Source organism: Hyla sarda, chromosome 1, assembly GCF_029499605.1.
Source record: "Hyla sarda isolate aHylSar1 chromosome 1, aHylSar1.hap1, whole genome shotgun sequence".
Taxonomy (NCBI): domain Eukaryota; kingdom Metazoa; phylum Chordata; class Amphibia; order Anura; family Hylidae; genus Hyla; species Hyla sarda.
In genome coordinates, this window is record NC_079189.1 from 436,595,466 (window position 1) to 436,623,031 (window position 27,566).

The 27,566-nt window shown below is 42.0% G+C and overlaps 1 protein-coding gene across 1 annotated transcript; it reads right to left on the bottom strand.

Annotated features, from left to right (window-relative positions):
* Positions 1 to 527: 527 nt before the first annotated feature.
* ESS2 (ess-2 splicing factor homolog) lies at positions 528 to 27,554 on the bottom strand. Its single transcript, XM_056531692.1, has 10 exons — positions 27,299 to 27,554; positions 24,143 to 24,308; positions 20,295 to 20,378; positions 18,171 to 18,343; positions 10,718 to 10,835; positions 7,210 to 7,343; positions 7,023 to 7,125; positions 6,803 to 6,912; positions 1,219 to 1,334; positions 528 to 1,107 (listed from the first exon to the last, which is right to left on the bottom strand). The coding sequence occupies exons 1-10, from the start codon at positions 27,449 to 27,451 to the stop codon at positions 819 to 821; spliced, it is 1,446 nt and encodes a 481-aa protein (XP_056387667.1). The 5' UTR covers positions 27,452 to 27,554; the 3' UTR covers positions 528 to 818.
* Between the last annotated feature and the right edge of the window lie 12 nt (positions 27,555 to 27,566).

The following is a 27,566-nucleotide window of genomic DNA, read 5'->3' on the forward strand; positions in this document are numbered from 1 at the left end:
CGTTGCGATATATCGTGCAGGCCTACTATAAAGCAAGTTTCCACTTGGTTATTTTCTGGCAGTTTTTGGAGATCTGCCACTGCAGTTTTTGAGCCAAAGCCAGAAGTGCATTCAAAAGGAATAGGACATATAAAGGAAGAACTTACACTTCTCCTCTCTTATGGATCCACTTCTGACTTTGGCTCAAAAACCAAGTGAAAACTTAGCCTGATTGTGATGGAAAACAGATACTTTAGGCAATACTTTAAGTGGGAGATTTATCAAAAGCTGTCCAGAGGAAGAGTTGCCTAGTTGCCCATAGCAACCCATGAGATCCCTTCTTATATTTTTGACAAGGCCTCTGCAAAATGAAAGAAGCGATCTGATTGGTTGCTATGGGCAACTATGCCACTTTTCCTTTGCACAGGTTTTGATAAATCTCCCCCTAAATACTTAGTATGGAGAGAAGGAAAATGGTACCAACAATGTTGTATTTTGGTTGTCCAAAGAAAAATTGTGAAGTAGGAAAAAAAACAAGACACTTTGAGAATGTACAACAGAGAAAGTGTTTATAGTGTTCGCAAAATATAAAATTTGCATAATGCAAAAAGGTATACTGCAAACATGAAGTCTTTGAGCAACATTTCATTTAAATTATTAAAAAGAAGTATATGAACACAATCAGTTGCTATTAAATTAGCATTTCCATCTTCATTCTCTATAAAGAGAGTAATATTTACAGTCTGGTCCCCTAATCTTCACAAGGTTCCACCTAACAACATTTAGTGTTTGGCCCAGATAAACAATAGAGTCATATATGACAATATAACTCCCACCACTTAAAAGAAGTCTGATGCCTTTCTTCGTTTGGGTAAATGTAGTAAATTATCAGTAATGGAGGTGGGATCGGGTACAGTAGGAGTTCGTGAAGCAGCTCCTGGAGTGGGGGTAACAGTAGGTGTGAGTCGTGGGCCTCCTGGGGTTTTATAGGCATGGGATCCAGAGTGCGCAGGAGATGGGGTATAGCTGGCCCTTAGAGCTTTATCTGTATATTTACTTGATGTTCTGTTTACCAAACGCTGAAGAGCAGGAGACATAGATGGACTGAGTCCTCCTTTAGGTGTCAAGCTGTGGAAAAATAAAACATTAGAAGTTAATGTAGGCAGTCAAAATCCAAACCTAGAATTGACAAGCACAACCAATAATGCCAGCTTAAACATTCTAATAGGCTGCACTTACCTGGCCAGGCTCTCAGTCACTTTCCTTAAAGCATCCTGCTTGTTTGCTCTATTTTTTGCAGCAGCTTCATTAGCCATTTTCAGACCCAATCGCTCCCTACGACCTGGCTCCAGAATCTGTAAGACAGTGGCAACTCCATCAAAAAGATATAATATGATTTGTACGCTTAAAGGGGTACTCCGGTGCTTAGACATCTTATCCCCTATCCAAAGGATAGGGGATAAGATGCCTGATCGCGGGAGTCCCGCCGCTGGGGACTCCTGTGATCTTGCACGCGGCACCCCGTTTGTAATCAGTCCCCGGAGCGTGTTCGCTCTGGGTCTGATTACCGGCGACCACAGGGCCGACGGCGTGTGACATCACGCCTCCGCCCCCGTGTGACGTCAAGCTCCGCCCCTCAATGCAAACCTACGGGAGGGGGCGTGATAGCTGTTTGCCAACAGTACTCACACCTAAACTATTACCTTACTAACTTCTGGCCAACCAAAGGACCGCATCTACTCCTCACTGCTAAACCTGGACTGAACAGGCTTCACTAGACGGAGGGATGATTTAAACTACACTACTATAGAGAGCATGTAGGGCACAACAGTGCTCTCTGCTGACACCTCTGTCCATTTTAAGAACTGTCCGAAGCATGATTTGTTCCTACTCTGGTTTGCTATGGGGATTTGCTCCTACTCTGGACAGTTGCTAAAATGGATAGAGGTGTCAGCAGCTATTCACTGATTAAACCAAGAACTTTTGTCATTTACCACCTTCCTTGTAGTCATACTGCTGCAGTTTCTTTCATTTTTGCTCACATAGCAAACTTTTAGTACATTAAATAACCCCCTACATGCTATCTATAGTAGTGTACTGTAAATCATCCCTCAGTACAGTGCAGCCTGTTCAGTCCAGTGCACTTTCTCACGTACTATGTCAAGGTTTAGCAGTGAGGAGTAGATGCTGTCCTGTGATTGACCAGAAGTTAGTAAGGCAATAGAAGTTTAGGTCTGAGTACTGATGGCAAATAGCCGAGATCTGAGCCCCTGAAATGGAGAGAATGAGATATAACAGCACACCATGGAGGGGGCACTAAAATAGAAGTAATTTACAAATATGTTTAGTTTTCTGGCACCAGTTGATTTAAAAAAAAAAAAAATATATATATATATTTTCCAGGGGAGTACCCCTTTAACCTGAACACAGGGAGTATGCATGCGCCCTACATCCCGAGTCCTTAAGGACGTAGGGTGTATGGATACATCTGTGGGAATTCTGGTCCCCGCCGCTAGCCGGTTGGGGACCGGACCGGGATGCCTGCTGAAATCATTCAGCAGGCATCCCGGCACATCGAAACCCCCCCCCATGTCGGCGATCACAGGAAATTGCAGATCAATTCAGACATGCGATTTTCTGCTATTCCGGGCTGATCGGGTCTCTGGTGACCCGATCACCCAGAAAACAGGGATGATTGGAGCTGTCAGTCCCGATCATCCTAAGCAATAGGAGTGAGGTTGCAGTGCTGCAGCCTCCTCCTATCCCCTGCCATTAGTCAGCAATGAGTGCTGACCAATGGCAGTTGAAGACAGGGGGTGCCATGGAAACCCCCCGCTCTGCCCACTCCTGGATGTCGGGCAGAACGGGGGGAGAAGATGGTGGCCGGTACCAGCAAAGAAGATCCCGTGGGGACCGTCGATCGTTGGTGACATCAGCGGAGATCAGCGGCGCAGGTAGGGAGGCGACGGCGTGGAGCATCAAGGAAGGTGGCAGTAAAGCGATCTTTACTGCTGCATTCCTAGTGGTTGCCAAACTGCAACTCCCAGCATGCCCAGACAGCCTTTGGCTGTCTGGGCATGCTGGGAGTTGTAGTTTTGCAACATCTGGAGGGTCAAAGTTTGGAGACCACTATTACAGTGGTGCCCAAACGGTAGCCCTCCAGATGTTGCAAAGCTAGACTGCCCAGGCATGCTGGGAGTTGCAGTTCTGTAACATCTGTCCCTTCAGATTTTGAAAATTGCTGCTATACTTTGAAGCCCTCTTAAGTTTTCAAAAAGTAAAAATATGTCCTTTTTATGATGCCAACATAAAGTAGATATATTGTATTTGTGAATCAATATAACATTTATTTGGAATATCCATTTTCCTTAAAAGCAGTTAGAAAGTTAGACAAATGCAACATTTTCATGAAATTTGGGGATTTTTCACCAAGAAAGGATGCAAGTAACAACGAAAATTTACCACTAAAATAAAGTAGAATATGTCACGAAAAAAGAATCTCTGAATCAGAATAATCCGTAAAAGCATCTTAGCGTTATTAATGCTTAAAGTGACAGTGGTCAGAATTGCAAAAAATGGCTCAGTCCTTAAGGTGAAAATGAGCTGCATCCTTAAGGGGAAGGATTGTGTACATAGTAAGAACATAAGTATTTACACAAGGTACAGCTACCTAAAAGATGGTTCGAGATAAAAGGGAAGCTTTGATTTACCTTTCAGATACAATGTGGACCCTCTGGAGGAAGTCAATGGGCTCAGATTGCATTAACACTACCCATTTCCTCCCTCCTATGCATAACAGAAGCTAAGCTTCAACATTTTCTGTCTCTATGTTCCTAGAGACAAAATTTTCCTGTGGAATGCATTTTGCCAGAAAATGAGACACCTTGTGGTAAGGAGCCATTTTTAAAAATAAAATGATTTACAAATGTTAGGATTTACATAGGCCATCACATGGAAGGATGTTGTTTGAAACAACAATGCCCATGTACATGGAAATCCACAGCCACAGCACTGCCACTCACCATGCATTGACTCCAGGACACACACTATAGGGGTACACACCTATTTGATTGGTTGCTATGGGCAACTACTCAATTTTTCCTCAGCCCGTTTTGATTAATCTCCCCATAAAAATCAGAGAAGAAAAAAGAAAACTTAAATCATTTTCTTTTGACCCCTATAACTTTCTTATTTTTCCATATATGGGGTTGTATAGGGGCTAATTTTCTGCAATGTGATCCGTATTTTTTTATCAGTACCATTTTTATTTTGTTGGGACTTTTTGGATCCTTTTTTTTCTGCTACATTAAGTGAACAAAAAATCAGCAATTCTGGCAATTTTTCTTATTTTATTCTTTTTTTAACATTTACGCTATTGACCGTGACCGGCTGCGGGTGTATGTACTACAGATTGCCCACAGTTCCTTTCCACGGCACAGGGAGGATGAGGCAGTGTAGCGCGGTGTGAGGTGCCGGTGTACAGTTCTGCACCTCCCACCGGAGAGAGCGTAAAAGTTGAAAGCCACGCCCCTAATTTAGGACACACCCACCAAAATTATTGGCAGGAAATCCCCTTAGCCACAAAGGGCATTTTCGGCTGATAATTTTCGGCAGCCGAAATTTCGCTGCCTCCCTGGTTTTTGTGGCCTTGTAATGTCCTATAGATAAGCTATAAGTGCAGACCAGTGGTCTTCAGTCAGAACTCAAAACCCCTAGTAGCATTCAACAGGAAGAAGCTGAGGAACTCTCTAGCATGTCCAAACCCCTTAAAAGCAGTTTTGCTATGAACAATACTTATCAACTGCGCACAGAATAGGGGACAAATGTCTGCCCATTGGAGATGGTACTTCTGGGATCCCCAACAATTATAAGAACAGGGGTCCTTAGTCCCTTGTTTGGGTGTCACGGCAGTCAGGCATGCAAGCTGCCAGTCTATACAACTCTGGGACAGCTTAGCACTGGACCGAGACATCCTCTCCATCTATAGAAAAGAAGCTTTGACCATCATCATAGACAGTGATTCTTTAAAGTAAGAGCAGTTAAAACACAACATATTGTGATGCTTGATGCACTGAACAAGGTCAAGAAGGGCTTGGATATTTTTCTGAAAAAATCTGCTTTATTGTGGCTTATTACAGCAAGCAGATGTAATAGGGGGTAGTACAATAAATGTAAATAAAGGACAATGTAACTGGCACTGCCCAAACTGTCTTACTAAGGTTGTTTTCACACTGCAAGTTTTCCAAAGTCTAAAGGAGGTATGCATAAAGGAACATATATCTCGGATATGTTGCTATGAGGGATGATACTCTGTTTGTCTTGTCAGTTCATGTGGGTTTTTTAAATACATTTTCCATAAACAGTGGGAGATTTCTTAATGCATATGGTAAACGTACACCACACACACCCCGTGTTATAATAGCCTACCTTCCCACACTCAGCAACAGAGTCCATGTTGTACAAGATACAACCTTCGCCTGTCATGTTGGGACAGTATTCTCATTGTCAAAAGATTTAAGAATAAAAAGGAAAACTGCACAAAGATTTGTCCTGTTACTAGTATAACATTTTTTAGATGATTACTAGATTCAGCATCCTGACCTAAGAAATTAAGCTATTCGGGGGAGGGGGCTGTTGGGATACGAAATTAAAGAGCTACTGACATTTAAAGAGTACCTGTCATCAACAAAAACTTTTAATATGTTGTTCAGAATCATTAATGAAGACATATTGTAATATATCTTCATTAAAAAATATTAATATTTATACCAGTTTTTTCATTTTATACTTTTAGCCACTAGGGGTCTCTCTTCTATGCCTGGTCTGCAGGCAGCTTCTTATGCTTTTCATAGTAAGTGTATAGCTTTTAGGACTAATGCTGAAAGGGCTCTGGTCCTTCCACAGGAAGTTCAGTACTCTCAGCTCAGGACTCGCTCCCAGCCTGGAGCAGCACTGTGAGCTACAAGCCTGCACATGCCTCTCCCTCCCCCTCCCCCCTGCTCTGTGTTCTCCCTGCCCCTCACCACACGTTATCTTATACAGTGTATTATCTCACTGCACTCCCTGCTCTGGATTACTTTTCCCCCCCCCCCCCCCTGACGTTCAGCACGTTCTGACCAACGCTGGCCGGGCAGCGTGGCCCAGCGTGGTCTGGAACACGCGTTCACATGAATGAGGAGAGGGAGGTGCAAGGTGGGCGGGGATATTTAAATTTGCGTGCGCACGAGCTCTGTGCTCGTTCTCTGCCTGTTTCCTATACAGGCAGAGAGCTAGTACAGCACTCGTGCGCACGCGGCGCGCAAAATTTAAATATCCCCACCCCCCTGCATCTCCCTCTCCACATTAATTTCAGCACGCGAGCTGCAGGAAAGAGAGAGAAGACTGGCAGAAGCGAGCCCCGGCCAGGCATCAGATGACGTCCCGTCTGCCGGGGCCGCCCACTTCCTGCCCTCACCAGAGAGCTCAACTCTGAGCTCCTGCAGCAGTTCTACATAAGGTAATTTTATGGGGATTTGGGCAGAAATACAGACAGGGATAGATGTAGTTAGTGTCAGGGACAGATGGGGAGGGGGAATAGGGAAATTTAGTTTAGTGATAGCTACTCTTTAAAGAAGAACCTGGGCATATCTTTGTGCTATTTTTTATTCCCAACACACAAACTATACATGTTGTGGATTTCAAGATGCAGATTTTATGATTGACTAACCAGCTAAAAATCTGCAGCATATAGAGTACGTGTGAACATACCCTTAGACTTATTCAAAGAAACTGCAATGCTGTTGTACTATGACACAGATTTCTCAACTGAATGCAAAGTCATTACCTTAAACGATGGTCCCGGTGTCTTCTCCAAATATGGTGTCTCTGATCCATCCAAACGAAAGGGAGTGCTCTCAACTTCACCCCATGTCATAAGTGGGGACTCATCAACTCCTGTGGTGATGAGAGAAATATGTATAGCAAGTTGATACAGAGAACACCAACTTTTTCAATAAACAGAACTACAGTACAGTACTACAAAAAAGCGAAATCAGTGAACAAACCTGGCACAGGAGACGGTGTAGCTACAAATCCAAAGCCATTGACTTTTGGAGAATCTTGTGGTATTAGTTCCTTTCCATCAGGACCAACTTTCCCTTGTTTGTACTGTGCAAAAAACAAAATCATTGTCAATGGGAGCATTTGCAGCAGCAAGTGTAGATGGTATGACACAAGGCAGGAAAACCTTACCTGTGCATTTAAGGCCGCTGCCTGCTGGAGTTGTGTTTTACTCAAAGCTTGACTGAAGGGATCTTTCTGGAAACGTGTGTTTTTATGAACTACTTCCCGGGGTTTCTTGAATATAGCATCATTGTCTGGTACACCTTTAAAGAAAGGTTATTGTAAGGACAATTACTTTTTCTTAAAAAGCAAGAAATATATATATATATATTTTTTTTTTATGGAAATCTGTTAACTATTTGCTGTTATGTGCTACAGTCACCATTCAATGGCTGCTATGGTATAAACGTAAACTGTACCTTTCCTGGAGGTGATGGTGGTTTCCTAACTTATAAAAATGGTCTTGTTATTTCTCAGTCAATGCCACAGCCTGGTACACCACTTCAGTCTCCAACACTTTTCAGCCCCCCTGATTGACATACAGGGTGCTGTACATTAGTCAAGGTCAAGGAGGGTCTGGGAGCAAGCAAGGAAGCATGCCAGGCTGTGGCACACGAGCAGCTCAGCTCTGCCTCCTCGGCAGAGGGAAAAAGAAAACCCTTTTATAAGTTTGGTGACCACCATCAGCTCAAGGAAAGGTACACTTTGATTTTATATACCAACAGCTATCAGTGTCTGCAGCTCTTAGTGGCAAATAGAGCTGACAAAGAAAATGCATTTGACAAACAATCAAATACTGTAAAATGTTGTGCGAGTCAAGAAAAGTTACAAATTTATAGTGAGAATCACTGTAAATTAATACAGCCGTGCACATGAGATAGAGATAGTTGCTGGACAAAAGCTAACTAAACTACAGATGTGAGATGTGTGGTAGTTTTACAAATGTATCAAGAGGACAGAGTATGCTAGAATTACACCATGTGGTAAAAGGCAAAGAATTCAAAGCTGAAGATGTGCAGAGGTGGTCAAACTGCCCTCATACCTGTGCCCGATGCTGGTTTACAGCAAAAATGTGCTATTGTTTGTGTCAAATGAAGGTAAACAGTACATGTTTTGTCCTCAATTAAGTGCTCTGTGAGTTCACCATACTGCTGTATACTGAACAATGTGAAGACCAATGTCCATACACTCATAAGTAAAAGATCTGTACCCAAGATAATTCCTAGCTTAATTATGTGGCTTTCTGTCCCATAAGCGCTGACCATACACGTTAGATTAACGTCAGCTGACCTTCTGACCATCTAATATGTACAGACGCCTCTTGACTGTCCCCTAGTGGAAAATGAGATAAGAGATAGATAAGCAATAAGAGATAGATTAGAAATAAGAGATTAGAGAGAGATCGGGGAGATGGATTTCAACAAGTCTGATTCTTTTGGGCATAAAAGAAAATAAGTTGCTACCAGAATGTCTGTCAGCAACTTAAGCTGACCACACACACGTGGAATGTGTCAGCCCAACCAGCAAACTCTTTAACGTGTATGGTGGCAACTGTCCCCAGAAACTGTCAAGCTGGGGGAAAGAAGGATCGGGCAAGTTCAACTCTTCAATTCAGCTATACACATGTTCATTCCCTTTGTGTGTATTGAAACTAAACCAAAAAAAGGGAGGAAAAAAAGCAAATTGGACATAATGTCACACCAAACTCCAAAAATGGGCTGGACAAAATGATTGGCACCCTTTCAAAATTGTGGATAAATAAGATTGTTTCATGCATGTGATGCTCCTTTAAACTAACCTGGGGCACGTAACAGGTGTGGGTAATATAAAAACCATACCTGAAAGCAGATAAAAAGGAGAGAAGTTCACTTAGTCTTTGCATTGTGTGCCACACTAAGCATGGCCAACAGAAAGAGGAGAAGAGAAGTGTCTGAGGACTTAAGAACCAAAATTGTGGATAAATATCAACAATCTCAAGGTTACAAGTAGAGATGAGCGAACTTACAATAAATTAGATTCGTCACGAACTTCTCGGCTCGGCAGTTGATGACTTTATCCTGCATAAATTAGTTCAGCTTTCAGGTGCTCCGGTGGGCTGGAAAAGGTGGATACAGTCCTAGGAAAGAGTCTCCTAGGACTGTATCCACCTTTTCCAGCCCACGGGAGCACCTGAAAGCTGAACTAATTTAGGCAGGATAAGTCATCAACTGCCGAGCTGAGAAGTTCATGACGAATCGAATTAACTGTAAGTTCGCTCATCTCTAGTTACAAGTCCATCTCCAGAGATCTAGATTTGCCTTTGTCCACAGTGCGCAACATTATCAAGAAGTTTGCCACCCATGTCACTGTAGCTAATCTCCCTGGGCATGGACGGAAGAGAAAAATTGATGAAAGGTGTCAACGCAGGATAGTCCGGGTGGTGGATAAGCAGCCCCAAACAAGTTCCAAAGATATTCAAGCTGTCCTGCAGGCTCAGGAAGCATCAGTTTCAGTGCGAACAGTCGACTTTTAAATTAAATGCTATGGCAGGAGACCAAGGAGGACCCCACTGCTGACACAGAGACATAAAAAAACAAGACTACGTTTTGCCAAAATGAACTTGAGTAAGCCAAAATCCTTCTGGGAAAACATCTTGTGGACAGAAGAGACCAAGATAGAGCTTTTTGGTAAAGCACATCATTCTACTGTTTACTGAAAACAGAATGAGGCCTACAAAGAAAAGAACACAGTACCTACAGTGAAATATGGTGGAGGTTCAATGATGTTTTGGGATTGTTTTGCTGCCTCTGGCACTGGGTGCCTTGAATGTGTGCAAGGCATCATGAAATATGATGGTTATAGGAAGCGACCGACTTCAGTTATTTTTTACAAAGGGTGTGCAACCAAATATTAAGTTAAGGGTGCCAATAATTTTGTCCAGCCCATTTTTGGAGTTTTACTCCCTTTTTTGGTTTAGTACCAATACACACAAAAGGGAATAAACATTTATGTATGTATAGCAAAACATATGTTACTGCAATCTTTTTCTGTGAGAATTACTTTATTTTCTTGAAAAATTTCCGGGGTTCCAACATTTACGGCCATCGCTGTATATAGAACAGCCACATATCTGCTAAATGTGAACATACTTTGAAGATGGAGTAAAGAATCAGTTTTTTTTTTAAATTACGTAAAACAATAAATACTACTTGAATGGAACTAAATAATCTATTGAATAATGGTATGGTTACAATCATTACAGGTTATCAGCTTTGTTGTCCGAACCACAGCAGCATTAAACAGAGACAGTCTCCTGTGGTTTAGACAACAACCAGATATTTACTCTAAAATACTGAAAAGAAAGAGGTCTTCTTCCCATCCTGCTCCCTGTACAGGCTTTACTGATAGGGAGATACTGGTCAATAAAGCCCATCGGGGCTTGGGGAACCCCATGTATGGCTAACTTTAAAGCGTTTCAAAGTAAACTCATAGCCGGCTGTAATAAGGGAGCCAATGTCTATTTCATGTTGCCCATGGTTCAGGCAGAATGAGAGTCACAGCCACTATATAAAACGTACCATTTGGTCAGGGTTTGCCTGGCAAATTAACACAATGGTTTATATTTGCAATAAAAAAAATAAATAAAAAAAAACCATACCTTCAGGATAGTACATGAGAGAATTGTGTGTTTTGTACTCCCAGGTATCCAGACCTGCTTTCACATCCTGAATAGCTTGCATTTCAACAGAGGGGAGGGCAAGATTACTTTGAAGCCTCTGAATAGAAACAAAAACAATGAGCAAATAAAAACATCTGTAAATTAACCAGTGTTGGCATGTTTTTTCCAATAATATACTACAGTAAGGAAACACTAATCATAGCATTATAAGCATGTTCTTGATTCCTACTGAAATTAAACAAAAAATTACTTCTATTTAAAAACATAAAATGATCCGCAGATATCATATCATTAGATATCTGCAGGCAGAAACACATAGCGGCTGTAACAGGCGTTAATACAGTGGTCCCTCAAGTTACAATATTCATTGGTCTTAGGATGACCATTGTATGTTAAAACCATTGTATGTTGAAACCTTAACTCTATGGAAACCTGGTAATTGGTTCAGAATCCCCAAAATGTCATCCAAAAATAGGGAAAAGTGAGGATTAAAGGAAACCAAATCAGCATATTTTAGCATGTACAGTCATGGCTGTAAATGTTTGCACCCCTGAAATCTAACACGTTTTGCTATACACATGTTTATTCCCTTTGTGTGTATTGGAACTAAACCAAAAAAGGAGGGGAAAAAAAGCAAATTGGACATAATGTCACACCAAACACCAAAAATGGGCTGGACAAAATTATTGGCACCCTTTACTTAATATTTGGTTACACACCCTTTGGAAAAAATAACTGAAATCAGCCGCTTCCTATAACCATCAATAAGCTTCTTACACCTCTCAGCCGGAATGTTGGACCACTCTTCATTTACAAACTTCTCCAGGTCTCTCTTATAGGAAGGGTGCCTTTTCCCAACAGCAATTTTAAGATCTCTCCACAGGTGTTCAATGAGATTTAGATCTGGACTCATTGCTGGCCACTTCAGAACTCTCCAGTGCTTTGTTACCATCCATTTCTGGGTGTTTTTGACGTATGTTTGGGGTCATTGTCCTGCTTGAAGACTCAAGATCTTGGACGCAAATCCAGCTTTCTGACACTGGGCTGTACAGTGCGACCCAAAATCTGTTGATTCTCAGATTTCATGATGCCTTGCACACATTCAAGGCACCCAGTGCCAGAGGCAGCAAAACAACCCCAAACCATCATTGAACCTCCACCATATTTCAATGTAGGTACTTTTATTTTCTTTGTAGGCTGGGTTCACACTACGTTTTTCAACTACGGTTCCCGCATACCTTTTCATTAGTGAAAACGTATGGAACGGTATTGAAAACCGTATACATAGGCAAAGCATTGCAAACAGTATGCACCCTGATGCATACGGTTGCGTACGGTTTGCTTGCAATACGTTTTTAAACAGTACTACAAACCGTGTTTGACCACGTTTTTGACTCCAATTTTAAAACCGTATTGCAACCACATACCTTTTTTTAACATGAACGTCAATGGGAAACACATATGTATACGTTTCCATACGGCAAAACTGTATGCGTTTTTTCTTTGCACATGCGCATTTGCATCCTAAAGTCCCCACCCAAGACCCCTCCCATTGAAAACGGACAGAATTTTCAAAACCGTATGTTTTTTATTTTATTTTATAAAACAGTATGCACTTTTAAAAACAGTATACTGTTTAAAAACGCATACGGTTTACTTTTTCCATACTGTTCCATCCATTTTTTTCCCATACGGTTTTTGATATAAAACGTATGCGGGAACCGTAGTTGAAAAACGTAGTGTGAACCCAGCCTCATTCCGTTTTCAGTAAACAGTAGAATGATGTGCTTTACCAAAAAGCTCTATCTTGGTCTCATCTGTCCCAGAATTTTTCCCAGAAGGATTTTGGCTTACTCCAGTTCATTTTGGCAAAACGTATTCTTGCCTTTTTATGTCTGTATCAGCATTGGAGTCCTCCTGGGTCTCCTGCCATAGTGTTTAATTTCATTTAATCCCTTAAGGACGCAGCCCATTTGGGCCTTTAGGACGCAGACAATTTAATTTTTACATTTTAGTGTTTTCCTCCTCGCCTTCAAAATATCATAACTCTTTTATATTTTCATCCACAGACTAGTATGAGGGCTTGTTTTTTGCGTGACTAGTTGTCCGTTGTAATGCCATCACTCACTTTACCATAAAATGTATGGCGCAACCAAAAAACACTATTTTTGTGGGGAAATTAAAACCGCAATTTTGCTAATTTTGGAAGGTTTTGTTTTCACGTCGTACAATTTAAGGTAAAAATGAAATGTGTTCTTTATTCTTTGGGTCAATACGATTAAAATGATACCCATAATAACATACTTTTCTATTACTGTTGCGCTTTTTATTGATACCTTATTTGCTTATATAGAACTTTCAATCCATTTTTTAATAAGTTTTTTGGGAATAAAAGGTTATAAAAAGCATCTATTTTGGACTTTTTTTAAATTTTTACGTTCAAGTCGTTCACCGTACGGTATCATTAACATTTTATTTTAATAGTGCAGATATTTACGCATGCGGCGATACCAAATATGTTTATAAAAAAATGTTGAACACGTTTTGGGGGTGAAATAGGGAAAATGGGACAATTTACGTTTTTATTGGGGGAGGGGTTTTTTCACATTTTTTCAACTTTTTTTTTTCTTTCAACTTTTTTTTACTTTTAATTTTACACTTTAATAGTCCCCATAGGGGACTATTTATAGCAATCACTCGATTGCTAATCCTGTTCAGTGCTATGTATAGGACACAGCACTGATCAGGATTATCGGTCATCTTCTGCTCCGGTCTGCGGGAAGGCAGATCAGAGCCGAAGACGCCAGGAAGGCAGCGGAGCAAGGTAAGGGGTCCTCCGTCTGCCGTGCTGGATGATCGAATCGCCGCGGCAGCGCTGCAGGCGATCCGATCATCCATTTTAGTGACCGCGATGCTGCAGATGCCGTGATCTGTATTGATCACGGCATCTGAGGGGTTAATTTCGGACATCCGCGGGATCGCGGGTGTCCGCCATTACGGGCGGGTCCCTGGTTGCGATCAGCAGCCGGGACCTGCCACGCATGATCCGGGCATCGCTCCGATGCTCGCGGTTATGCTTAGGACGTAAATGTACGTCCTGGTGCGTTAAGCACCACCTCACCAGGACGTAAATTTACGTCCTCTGTCGTTAAGGGGTTAAAGGTCGACGGATAGTTCGCAATGACACTGATGCTCCCCGAGTCTGCAGGACAGCTTGAATATCTTTGGAACTTGTTTGGGGCTGCTTATCCACCATCCGGACTATCCTGCATTGACACCTTTCATCAATTTTTCTCTTCCGTCCACACCCAGGGAGATTATCTACAGTGCCACGGGTTACAAACCTCTTGATAATGCTGTGCACTGTGGACAAAGGCAAATCTAGATCTCTGGAGATGGACTTATAACCTTGAGATTGTTGATATTTTTCCACAATTTTGGTTCCCAAGTCCTCAGACAGTTCTCTTCTCCTCTTTCTGTTGTCCATGCTTACTGTGGCACACACAGACACACAATGCAAAGACTAAGTGAACTTCTCTCCTTTTTATCTGCTTTCAGGTGTGATCTTTATATTGCCCACACCTGTTACTTGCCCCAGGTGAATTTAAAGGAGCATCACATGCTTAAAACAATGTAATTTTTCAACAATTTTGAAAGGGTGCCAATAATTTTGTCCAGCCCATTTTTGGAGTTTGGGGTGACATTATGTCCAATTTGCTTTCTTTCTTTTTTGGTTTAGTTCCAATACACACAAAGGGAATAAACATGTGTATAGCAAAACATATGTTACTGCAATCCTTTTCTGTGAGAAATACTTCATTTTCTTGAAAAATTTCAGAGGTGCTTGGCAATGCGTTATATATATGCAAAAACCATTATCCTATCCATCCCCCAGTGATGGTGACGATATTAAGTTATAAAGTCCCGTCCCGTCCCCCACCTCGATCGGCCGGCAAGTAGTCCCCTAGGCAGGGACTTACATTTACCAGCTCCGGTTGCTGCGGCCATGGCCCCACCCCGGCGGCTTGAATGACGGCTCGTGTCACCGCTCTGCTCCATCTGCTTAGGAAGCAGGACAATGACGCGAACTGTCATTCAAGCCGTCAGGGTGAGGCCACGGCCATAGCGAGAGCTGGTAAGTGTAAGTCCCTGCCCAGGGGACTACTTGCCGGACGGCCCGAGGGGAACTTTATAAATTAATATCTTCCCCATCCCTAGGGGCACAAACATCCCTTGGGGATGGTGAGGATAATGATTTTAGCAAATATAACGCATTGCCAAGCATTATATATGCTAAAATATGCTAATTGGTTTCTTTAGAACAAAGTATAAGTAGATAACTAATACAGATAAAGCAAGTCCTTACATATAAAAGTAAGAAAGGACTGTTGGAAGCTGTAAGTCACTGTCTATGTAGAGGACAGGAGCTTCTTCAGGGTCCTGTACATTACACACAGTGTCCTAAAAAAAAGTAATGGAGCCGCCCTCACCAGGTGTCCATAAGGAGCAGCTAACTGTGTCATAGGTTAAGAGTAGTAAAGAACATGTAATACCTCTCTGTACTGTAGGGGGGCGCTCCCAGACAGCCAGTCAGTGCATACGCTTCAGTAATATAGGTGTTTTTACCAGTGAAATGTATATTCTGATTAGTCAGTTCTTCCGGGTATTGACAGATTTCACAGATCTGGACTGTCTAGGGATGTCCGGATACAGATACTGGTATCGGAACCGATACTGGACATCTGCGCGAGTACTTGTACTCATGCAAGTGTCCCCGATACTGCTGGCAGGTATCACGGAGGTGTGGTAAGCCGCCTGCACTCTCTGCTCCTGAGCTATGCAGTGCGCTCAGCAGCTGAGCGTACATCAGAGCCAGGACCCGCATTAACCCTTTAGACGCCGCAAGCAAAAGTTGATTGCGGCATCTAAAAGTCCTGAGATGTACTGGTTAGCTCAGGGATGCTGATCGGGATCACCATGCGGTAATCCTGGTGTCCCGATCAGCTGTGAGGACGGCCGCAGATCCCTTACCCTGCTCTGTGCGTCTGATCGTCGCTCCTTTACTGCTGCCAGCCATAGGCACGCATTAGTACAGGAGCGCAGATAACACTGATCACTGCTATTCCATGGCATAGCATTGATCAGTCTATGCAATCTACAGATTGCATGTAATAGTCCCCTATGGGGACTAAAAAAAGTGAGAAAAATAATAGATGTGAATTAACCCCTTCCCAATGAAAAAAAAAAGAATCACACCCCTTTTCAAAAAGGTTTAAATAAAATATATAAAAAAAAATTCATATAAAAAAAGCCCTTTCTGATATATAAAAAAATAAATAAAACACCCCTTTTTCCCCCATTAACATATTTTATGCTGTGGATCCGCTGCTGAAGGACCGCTACCTGCTGCCTTTAGATGTGCCTGCTCGAAGCGGCAATACGCCGCTACGAACAGACACACTGAAGCGATGTGCGAGTCAATACGCATGCGTGGTGTACTCGCCCACATCGGGGCCGCTCCCCCTGCTACATGAGCTAGGCAGAGAGTGGCCGCGATGTGAGAGTATACTGCGCATGCGCATGGCAACTAGCACATCGCAGTGTGTCTTCTCATAGCGGCGTATTGTCGCTCTGAGCAGGCACATCTAATAAACACCATGTAACGGTCCTTCAGCAGCAGATCCACAAAATAAAAATATGCTGTGAATCTGCCCGTGTGTATGTACCCTTAAAGCGTACCTATCATAGTTCCAAAAAAAAAATAAAGCCATATGTTACCCGGTCTCTAATCCTGATCGTGTACGTATATGTTTTATGTCTCTAGGATCTTTATTTCCAGAGACATAAGCATTTATCTGCTGCTCAGCAACTTTTTCATTGTGCAGGCTGGAGGGGCGTGTCTGTCTGTCTCCCTCACTGTGTCTGCTCAGAGTTGGGAGGGAGCATGAGCAGTCAGCCAACTCTACTCTGTAACCCTTTCCTCTCTGGTTTCATGCTGTACATGTTACAGAGAGCCTGCAGTATTTCTAAAACATTATGGCGAGTTCATGACAGTATAAATATAGGTTGCACATTAGGCTGCAGGCCCCCCACATTAGGCTGCAGGCCCCCCACATTAAGCTGCAGGTCCCCCACATTAAGCTGCAGGTCCCCCACCCCCCCTAACACACACAGAGATATATATATATATATATATATATATATATATATATATACACACACACACACACATACATACACACACACATATATACAGACAGACACACACACGTACAGACACACATAGATACATACAGACACACGGGGGGGGACATGATCCGGCGCGCGGTTGTTCCGGTGTAATGGCCACTGAGAGGGGGGGGGGGTGCCGGAACCAACGCAGCTGAGAACGGGGGGGGGGGGGGGGGGGGGGGGGCGCCGGACGATCGCAGCTGAGACCGGAGGGGGTGGGAGTGGTGGTTACCGAGGGGCATAGTGGGACACTGGATCGTGCGCAGCTGATATACTGCAAAATCAACACTAGTCTGTCTGGCTAAAGACAAACGACCCCTAGTGGTGGCTATTTTTAGATTTCATTTCTGGGGAAAATTGACATTTTTTTTTTTAAATAAATTTATATTGTAAAAAGCCATCATATGATTAGTTCTGCAACATATAAAAAGTTTTCAACAATGACAGTGCCTCTTTAAGGGAAAAAATAAAAAATAAAAAACACTAACATAACAGTGAAAAAAGTATCCGTTATTGGCATTGGCAAGTACTTAAGAAAAAGTATCGGTACTTGTACTCTGTCTTAAAAATATGGTACCGGGACATCCCTAGGACAGTCCATAGCATTGTATGTTGAGTCTGGTTTCAAGTTACGACGGTGCAGAAACTATTGTATGTTGAGGCCATTGTAAGTTGAGGGATCACTGTACATGGACAGCCAAGTTTACCAGACCAGAAGTCGCTCCTCCTAGCAGTTCTGACTTCTGGAAAATATATAGGGCCATGCTTTCTGCTACATCCATATGTCTCAATAAGTGAAAAACCCCAGAGGCCAGACTATTTATTCTCTGATGCAACAAGATTCAACAAATGGTACACACATACATTTCATACACAGGTCATAAATAAAAGCTGCTTGTGTATAACGCACCAGTGTAGATAAATCCAGCACATCTGTGGCTGCCTGTGCGCTTATGAGCTGGTATAGATAGCTTACTTGCATAAATCATAGTAAATGCAGAAGGACATGGTGAGCCCACCATTTTCCCAAAAAAAAGCCCTACCCACTGTTTCAAAAGTCTAACAGAGCCAAAAATGTCACACATTTTGCACAAAAATGTTCGCCTCTTTAACGGCAAAAACTGTCATATTTACAAAGATAAATCCCCTCCCATAGTCTGTCAATCCAGACAATATGTACTGTACCAAGAATTGTATTTACCTGCTTATACTCTTCCTCAGCTTCATAAAGCCAGGAATTCTTAGCTCGTTCCTTCTCTTTTGCCACCTCCATTATCTGTTCAAAAGAGGCATTGTCCTCACTTGTGTGTTTGGCTAAAAAGTTGTCTAGGCTTGGAAGCTTGTCACCATCCTCCTCAGTTTTCTCACTGTCTCCTGCAAGATTTTACTTTTGTGTTAGACATTTCAGGATTTTTGTCATGTTTTAAGGTACGTGTCAAAAAACAAAGAAATGTTTAAAAAAGGGAATAATGCTGCCCTATCTTAGGAAGCATAAACTAGAGGAAGAGCTTTTGATTCCACTCAGAAAAAAAATGATTCTCTAATCTACTGTCCTCCAAGCCAACACATTAGACCCCCCCACCCACCGATTATCCCAACACAGTATAGAGAAGACTGTCAGAGGTTGGTGGGTGGAGGGAGCGGCTGCGTGTGAATATCCAGAACTACTCAGTAGACCAGTGAACATCCAGAAACAAAATGTTTTTATAAGATCTACCACATAGGAAATACTTAGTAATACATCCCTGGAATCAAGCTCTATGGGGGAGATTTATCAAAACCTGTGCAGAGGAAAAATTGCCCAGTTGCCCATAACAACCAGATCGCTTCTTTCATTTTGCAAAGGCCTCTGAAAAATGAAAGCAGTGATCTGATTGGTTGATATGGGCAACTTTTCCTTTGCACAGGTTTTGATAAATCTCCCCCTAAGTAACTAGTTTATGACGTCCACGCATAGGGCAACATAAAAAAGATGACAAATTTTGTTTAAAATTAACATCAGTAAAATAGAATGAAACTTAGTAATGAGAATCTCTATACAGTACTGTGGAATATGTCAGTACATTAATAAGATATATAAAAACATAATATATCAGTGTAGGCAAAATGTTTGAGTCTGCAGCCTAGAATGTTTAGTTCACAGAAAACTGATTAAGGCCAAGTTCACATCATAACCTGACACAAGACGGACCCCATTATAAAAGTCAATGGGATATGTCAAAATCCATTGTGCAACAGACTGTCTGGCTCGGTTTTTTGTTTTTGTCATGAGCCGACTGTGACATAGATTCCGAATAGAGCTCTGCCATTGACTGCATTCACAAAGCATTATTACATAGCTAGCGGCTACATTCGGGCTACTTACATGTTTACTTTGTTGTACTCAATGATGTTGACTTCTGCACTATGGAGTACAGCAAAATAAACATGTATACACGAGAAGTGGCCCAAACTCAGTCACTGTATAATGTCATGGCCATTAGTGTGAATGGACCCAATGCTGTGCGCCACAGAATAAGTCAGCATCTTTTTTTTACAGGGTGCTGAGGCAAAGCTGAGGCATACATCAATAACGCTGTGTGAACTCAGCCTAAACTAAACCAATCAGCCATGAGAAGTATTAGATCTATCGTTTTCAGTATTTGGATAAAAAAAAAAAAAAAAAAAAAAGAAGAAGGTTTTAGGTCACTCACAACAAGCAGAGATCTTGAAAAGGGTGATAAACTAAAAAAAATAGTACAGTACATGACAAATGTGCAGCATACAATGATGACAACTATTTTAGAATGTTTAGATCACAGCACACTATTCTTTCATGGCTGAGGTTTACATGTATGTGTTTCCCCTGCTACATGGGCTGAGGCCCACATATTCACATGATTTCTGCCACATTTTCTAATAGCTCTCTTAGCCTTGTATGAATAAACTCATCATTGTAAGACCCATGAAATAAAATCACGTGCTGGCACTGAGCGGTGAAGCTAGTATGTCATGTGAGCACTTTGTGGTAATCTTTACTTTATATTTCCATAGAAAGTAAAGAGATACATTTTTTAGTCAAAGGGTATTCATGGTCAAGAAGGGATTCACAGCATACTGCAATGTTTCCATTAGAGTAGGTTTCATTGTGGTGTATGTAAACAAAACGTAGTCAACAACATTACTGTATACACCAACAATCCAGTTTTTGATAATGTAAATCAATGGGAAACTGATTCTACTGTATGGAATACAGCAGCATCTGCTACGTATACATTTTTTGTTGTTGTTTTCCTAACCAGTATCTACAGAAAAAAAATAATAATAATACAGTATAAAACCTTACCTTCCTCCCCTTCTTTATGTTTAGTTGTAAATGAGGGTGTTCCAGGAACCCCAACAGGAGTCTCAAATGTAGCAGGTGTCACATCTGACGAAAGATCGAAGAAAAAAATATACCGTATATGATATATATATATATATATATATATAATATCAGTAGAACATTCTAAAGGACACATGTACAACCTATGTTTCCATGTAAATGAGCATTTCCCAAACATAAGAGTGTAAACAGAAACTGATGGGGAATTACAGGCCAAAGGCACAGATAGAAGTACGAGTAGTTAAACCTTAATAATTCTACTATAATGAAGATACTCCTGTTTTATAACGGTTAATCCCTTAAGGACCCGGGCATTTTTTGCACATCTGACCACTGTCACTTGAAGCATTAATAACTCTGGGAAGCTTTTACTTATGAATTTGATTCAGAGATTGTTTTTCCGTGACATATTCTACTTTATGTTAGTGGTAAATTTCCGTCGATACTTGCATCATTTCTTGGTGAAAAATTCCAAAATTTCATCAAAATTTAGCATTTTTCTAACTTTGAAGCTCTCTGCTTGGAAAGAAAATGGACATTCCAAATAAATTATACAATCAGGTACATATATATATATATATTGGGACATCAACACAATTCTAACATTTTTGGTTCTATACACCACCACAATGGATTTGAAATGAAACGAACAAGATGTTCTTTAATTGCAGATTGTCAGCTTTAATTTGAGGGTATTTACATCCAAATCAGATGAACGGTGTAGGAATTACAACAGTATGCATATGTGCCTCCCACTTGTTAAGGGACCAAAAGTTATGGGACAATTGGCTTCTCAGCTGTTCCATGTCCAGGTGTCTTATTCCCTCATTATCCCAATTACATGAGAAGATAAAAAGGTACAGAGTTCATTTCAAGTGGGCTATTTGCATTTGGAATCTGTTGCTGTCAACTCTCAAGATGAGATCCAAAGAGCTGTCACTATCAGTGAAGCAAGCCATCATTAGGCTGAAAAAAACAAAACAAACCCATCAGAGAGATAGCCCAAACATCAGGCATGGCCAAAACAACTGTTTGGAACATTCTCAAAAAGAAGGAACGCACCAGTGAGCTCTGTAACACCAAAAGACCTGGAAGACCAAGGAAAACAACTGTGGTGGATGACCGAAGAATTCTTTCCCTGGTGAAGAAAACCCCTTCACAACAGTTGGCCATATCAAGAACACTCTCCAGGAGGTAGGTGTATGTATGTCAAAGTCAACAATCAAGATAAGACTTTACCAGAGTGAATACCACAAGATGTAAACCACTGGGGAGCCCCAAAAACAGGAAGGCCAAATTAGAGTTTGCCAAACGACATCTAAAAAAGCCTTCACAGTTCTGGAACAACATCCTATGGACAGATGAGACCAAGATCAACTTGTACCAGATTGATGGAAAGAGAAGAGTAAGGAGAAGGAATGGAACATGATCCTGAGCATACCACCTCATCAGTGAAGCATGGTGGTAGTAGTGTCATGGCATAGTGGGTATGTATGGCTGCCAATGGAACTGCTTCTCTTGTATTTATTGATGATGTGACTGCTGACAAAAGCAGCAGGATGAATTCTGAAGTGTTTCGGGCAATATTATCTACTCATATTCCGCAAAATGCTTCAGAATTCATTGGACGGCACTTCACAGTGCAGATGGACAATGACCCAAAGCAAACTGCAAAAGCGACTAAAGAGTTTTTTAAGGGAAATAAGTGGAATGTTATGCAATGGCCAAGTCAATCACCTGACCTGAATCCGATTGAGCATGCATTTCACTTTCTGAAGACGAAACTGAAGGGAAAAACGCCTGGCAGAGAATCACCAGGGATGAAACCCAGAAATGTCTGCTGATGTCTATGCGTTCCAGACAAATATTAAAAATTGAAAGTTTGATTTATAATTATTATCCCGTCCCATTACTTTTGGTCCCTTAACAAGCGGGAGGCACATATGCAAACTGTTGTAATTCCTACACGTTCCCCTGATTTGGATGTAGATACCCTCAAATTAAAGCTGACAATCTGCAGTTAAAGTGCAACCTGTTCATTTCATTTTAAATCCATTGTGGTGGTGTATAGAGGCAAAAGTGTTAGAATTGTGTCGATGTCCCAATATTTATGGACCTGACTGTACATTGATTAACATATACAATATGTCTACTTTGTGTTTGCATCATAAAGTTGACATGTTTTTACTTTTTGAAGACATTAGAGGGCCTCAAAAGTTAAGCAGCAATTTTCCCAGAAAATTTCAAAATCAGAATTTTTCAGGGACCAGTTCAGTTTTGAAGTGAAGTTGAGGGTCTTTATGTTAGAAATCCCCCATAATGGACCATATTAAGAAAACTGCACCATCAACGTATTCAAAATGACTTTCAGAAAGCTTGTTAACCCTTAAGGTGTTTCTCAGGAATAGCAGCATTTTGGAGGAGAAAATTCTAAATCTTAATTTTTTTTACACTAACATGGAGGCACACTTTTTCATAGAAAAAGTGTGCCTCCAGCTGTTGCATAACTAAAACTCCCAGCATGCACTGACAGCCTAATGGCATGCTGTGAGTTGTAGTTATGCAACAGCTGGAGGCACAACTACAACTCCCAGAATGAGCTTTGTCTGTCTGTGTAGGCTGGGAGTTGTAGTTTTGCAACAGCTGGAGGCACAATTTTTCATTGAAAAAAAAAAATGTGCTTTCAGCTGTTGCATAACTACAACTCCCAGCATGCAGACAGACAAAGGTCATTCTGGGAGTTGAGGTATTTATGCCTCAAGCTGTTGCATGACTACAACTCCCAGCAGGCCCTTTTGCCCTTTGGCTGTGCATGCTGGGAATTGTAGTTTAGCAACATATGGAGACCAACAGTTTGCAGAAATCCCTGCATGGTGACAATCAGCTGTCCAAGACAGCTGATGTCATCTAGACAGGAGCACTAGGATGGGTATGTGTGAAGTTTTATTTCCCCCAGAGCCAACACAGCTCTGACCTCCTCACATATCTCTCTGCACTTAGGAGATCAGAGCTGTGAAAGGCAGTATATTCAACTGCCTTTGCTGTGATTGGGCAATCAATCCAGATTGACCAATCACAGCAATCAGGGGGTGGGGCCAGCCACTGGGGTGGGGGGGGGGGGAGGGGTCCTGCAGCCGACGTCTGATGATCAGCTGTCTATAACAGCTGATGTCATGTTTACATGACAGTGTAGCTTCAGGACGAGCCGGCTCGTCCTGTTTGGGCAACCAGTTAAAAAAGAAAAACATATTACAAGTCATGCAACATTTTACAAGTATTACATATTCAGAATTGTGTAATGCATTAGAGAGAGAGTTGGATAGGGGATACATTTTCCTAAACTGGACAACCACTTTAGGGTAGGGTCATACGTAACGGCTCCGCAGTGTATTTTACGGTGCGGATCCGCTGATGACCTGACCCTATTTTGTACCTCCAGCTGTTCCCCCATGTCCTGCTCACAGCAGCAATGCGCCGCTCCGAGCAGCCACACAGGGACTTGCGAGTCACCATGAGCAGTGTACTCAGGCATTGCGGCAGCCCCGCGATGTCTGCGAGTACGTGAGATGATTTGCAGGCCCTGTGGCTGCTCGGAATGCATTGCCGCAGCAAGCAGGACACGGGGGTGGGGTGAGGAACAAGATATAGGGTCGGGTCATCGCTGGATCCGCAACGTAAAATACGCTGCAGATTCGTTACATGTGACCCTACCCTTAAACAGATTTTTTTTATCTAAAAACATATTCAGACAACTGATATGCAGTGTCTAACAACAAACCTACTTAAAGAATTTATTTTTTTTTGCTTACAGGGTAAAGGGGATTCTCGAGAACATCTCCCAGAAGTGCCAATCTTAATAGCAATTTGCCTCATTTTTTCTAGGTCCCCAGACTCTTCTGCCTCCAAATATTCTTTCTGCGCTCGGAGTTTCTCCACATCCGGGAAGAAATCTCTCTGAATGATTTTCTGCATGGTCTGTGGAAGAAATATAGAGGGTTAATCCAGAGAAGAATAACTAAACATGGTGTTATTCAAGATTTCATGCTGTTTTCACAAAAAGTGTAGAAAAAGGTACAAATCAAGGGCTTTTTTGTTGCTAAAGGAAATCCGCTATACTCAGAGGTTTCTTGCAGTGACTTTTCCCTCTCCCAGCACAGTGTGCACATTTATAAGGGAGACGAGAGAGCTGCTGCTGCTGCTGGCATCTTTGATTCACTGCAAATCACCTTCCAGCTTAAAACTATTCCAGTCATTGCAGGATTTATTTAAGGGATGAATACCACACACATACTAATATAAATATATAAATAAAAAAAACTCACATAATTGTCTTTGAACACATACTATACTTTCCTTTATTACTGTAACATACTCTAATATTATTGCATTTGTTTTATATATTTGTATGAATTACTTACCTTGGACTTATTACTCCTCAATGTACTATATATTGCTTTGCGACTTTGCCGAGTACAAATTTGTTTTGCTTGTTATGTTTATTGTATTAACTTGTACTTTAAATCCTCCGCCTAATAAAAATTACTGAACGACACTTAGCAACAATTGACGAAATATAGTACAAAGAATATAAATATAGTACTATAATCGTACTTAAAAACATGAATCTAAGCAATGAATCTCAGGCAGGATGGTTGTTGCTTTGTTATATAAACACATTTTCATTACGGTCATTTAGACCAAGCGGACCAGTTGAGTCCAATCTTGAAATCCATCTGGATTCCTTAACATTTTTTTTTATTTAAATCAACTGGTGCCAGAAAGTTAAACAGATTTGTAAATGACTTCTATTAAAAAATCTTAATCCTTCCAGTACCTATCGGCTGCTGTATGCTCCACAGGAAGTTCTTTTATTTTAGAATTCCCTTTCTGTCTGACACCTTTGTCCATGTCAGGAACAGTCCAGAGCAGGATAGGTTTCTATGGGGATTTGCTCCTACTCTGAACAGCTCCTAAAATGGACAGAAGTGTCAGCAGAGAGCACTGTGGTCAGACAGAAAGGAAATTCAAAAAGAAAAGAACTTCCTGTGGATCATACAGCAGCTGATAAGTACTGGCAGAATTAAGATTTTATAACAGAAGTAATTTACAAATCTGTTAAACTTTCTGGCACCAGCTTATTTAAAAAAATATATTTTCCACCGGAGAACCCCTTTAATGTTTTACCCCTATTATGAGGTTATACTATTGATGTAGGGGTCTAAGGAAGCACTGCGAGTGCAACACGGTTTGTTGCCCAAAACACGTCCCACCCCGCAACACCAGTCCTCTCTCCTGTTTGCTGTACCCCATATTGGAATAAAGAGGTTTCCTGATGTATGAAGATATATGGGGAGAGCTTTGTACTCATTTCCTAATTGTGGAATTTGTGATTTGCTGTGAATTGCCCGATTTCTGGCAAGTACAGATGGAACATATGCGTAATGAGTGAATCCAGCCCCATTGGTCATACACATGACAGCTGCCAGTAAAAAACTTATTTGGCCAGCAGATATGCCCATAGTTCACAAAACCCTTTAACTTAGACACACAGATGCATGCTATATATTTCAACGCACCTAATCCTCCTGTAGCATAAAAAGGCCAATACTTAAAGGGGTATTCTGGCCTTATACATCTTATCCCCTATCCAAAAGATAGAGGATAAGTTGTATGATCACAGGGGTCCCGCCACTGCGACCCCGCAATCTTGGTGCAGCCCTTGAGAATGAGATGTGACATTACGGCCACGGCCCCTCCATTCATGTCTATGGGAGGGAACATGATGGCAGTCACGAGGGGGCGTGGTCGTGACATCACATCTTGGTGGCAGCACCAAGATCGCGGGGGTCCCAGTGGCGGGACCCTTGCAATCAGGCATCTTTTCCCCTAGCCAAAGGATATGATGTAAAAGGCCAGAATACCCCTTTAATCTATAATCTGTATAGCCGACCATACAATGATCAAGTGGCCTGGCATTACCCAAAGACATCTACAGAAAACAACTGAAAAGCCACCAGTTATGTAGGTACAATGGCTCCTAGGATCTGAACAGCTCTTACAACTTTCACTATGCAAACCACATGACTAGCTAACATCTGGCTACTGTGTTTGTTTGTTTTTTGCTTTAAAAAGAAGAAGAAAAACACAGGTAAAAACAAAAATGCCAACAAAAACTCAAAAATCCCCCCCAAAAAAAGGATCACACATTACTGTGTGATTCGGCAGGGAAATTAAAAAAATGCGCTTCAGCTATCACAGCATGAGACATCCTCTTGTTGTGGTAGCCGAACTCATGGTGAAGGGAACGGTGTTTGAGACAGCATATTTGTGGTCACGTGACGTGACACACCCCCAGCCGCCCCAAGAACCAATGGTAGGGGTCGGTGTGTGTGTCAGCCAATGGAGCTGTGTCCAGCACTGGAAAGTGCTGAGTCATGTAACACATTTCACGGCAGAACACAAAATCTGGTACTACACCGGTCCGGCAAGTCCAATCATGTGAACGGTTCCATTCAAATGAATAGGACCAGTTGTAGCTTCATTTTCCCTCCGGCGCATATGTAAAGGGGCATTACATAACTATTTCATTTCCATTACCCAAACCCTTTAGATTTCGGTAACAATTGGCACCACTGGGAATAGCAGGGTGCCCATCATACAGCAGCTGGAAGACTTCTGGTCACATGACATTGCTGACTACTGGAGGTGTCACCACCACTGACTGGAGGATCACATGACCAGGGCTAAAGTCAGATATCGGCATATGGCCACTCAGTCTTCCCCAACCTGCAGCTCTCCAGCTGTTGCAAAACTACAACTCCCAGCATGCCGGGACAGCCGTTGGTTGTCCGGGCATGCTGGGAGTTGTAGTAGTTTTGCAATAGCTGGAGGCCCTTCTCTAGTGATATGCTATATACCCCGGTATCCCTCACACCGGAGCGGGCCGCGCCGGAGCCTTCACTCACCTGGATGTACGTCTCCTCACTCAGCACCTTCTTTTTCGGCTTCGTAATGCCGGCATCCCCCGGGTTCTGTCCGGGCACAGCGAGAGCCGAGGATTCTGGTTTTCGCGTTACTAGCGGCCCAGAGAGCGAACTCTCCGGTCCCGGAGCAGCCATCCTGGATTACGGCAGCACAACGACTCACATAGCATGAAACTACAGGATGTTGTGACCAGAAGCGGAAATCACTGGAAAATGAGCCTGCTGCCCCGCCGTCCGCTCGCAAGGCATG

Bases quoted from the DNA above. Each gene is read 5' to 3' on its own strand.
- ESS2 (XM_056531692.1), bottom strand. From the start codon at position 27,451: ATGGCTGCTCCGGGACCGGAGAGTTCGCTCTCTGGGCCGCTAGTAACG. The intron at 18,344-20,294 runs GTAAGGTTTTAT...AAAATCTTGCAG, and splicing joins ACATAAAGAAGGGGAGGAAG to GAGACAGTGAGAAAACTGAG. The intron at 10,836-18,170 runs GTAAATACAATT...GTTTCTATTCAG, and splicing joins CTGAGGAAGAGTATAAGCAG to AGGCTTCAAAGTAATCTTGC.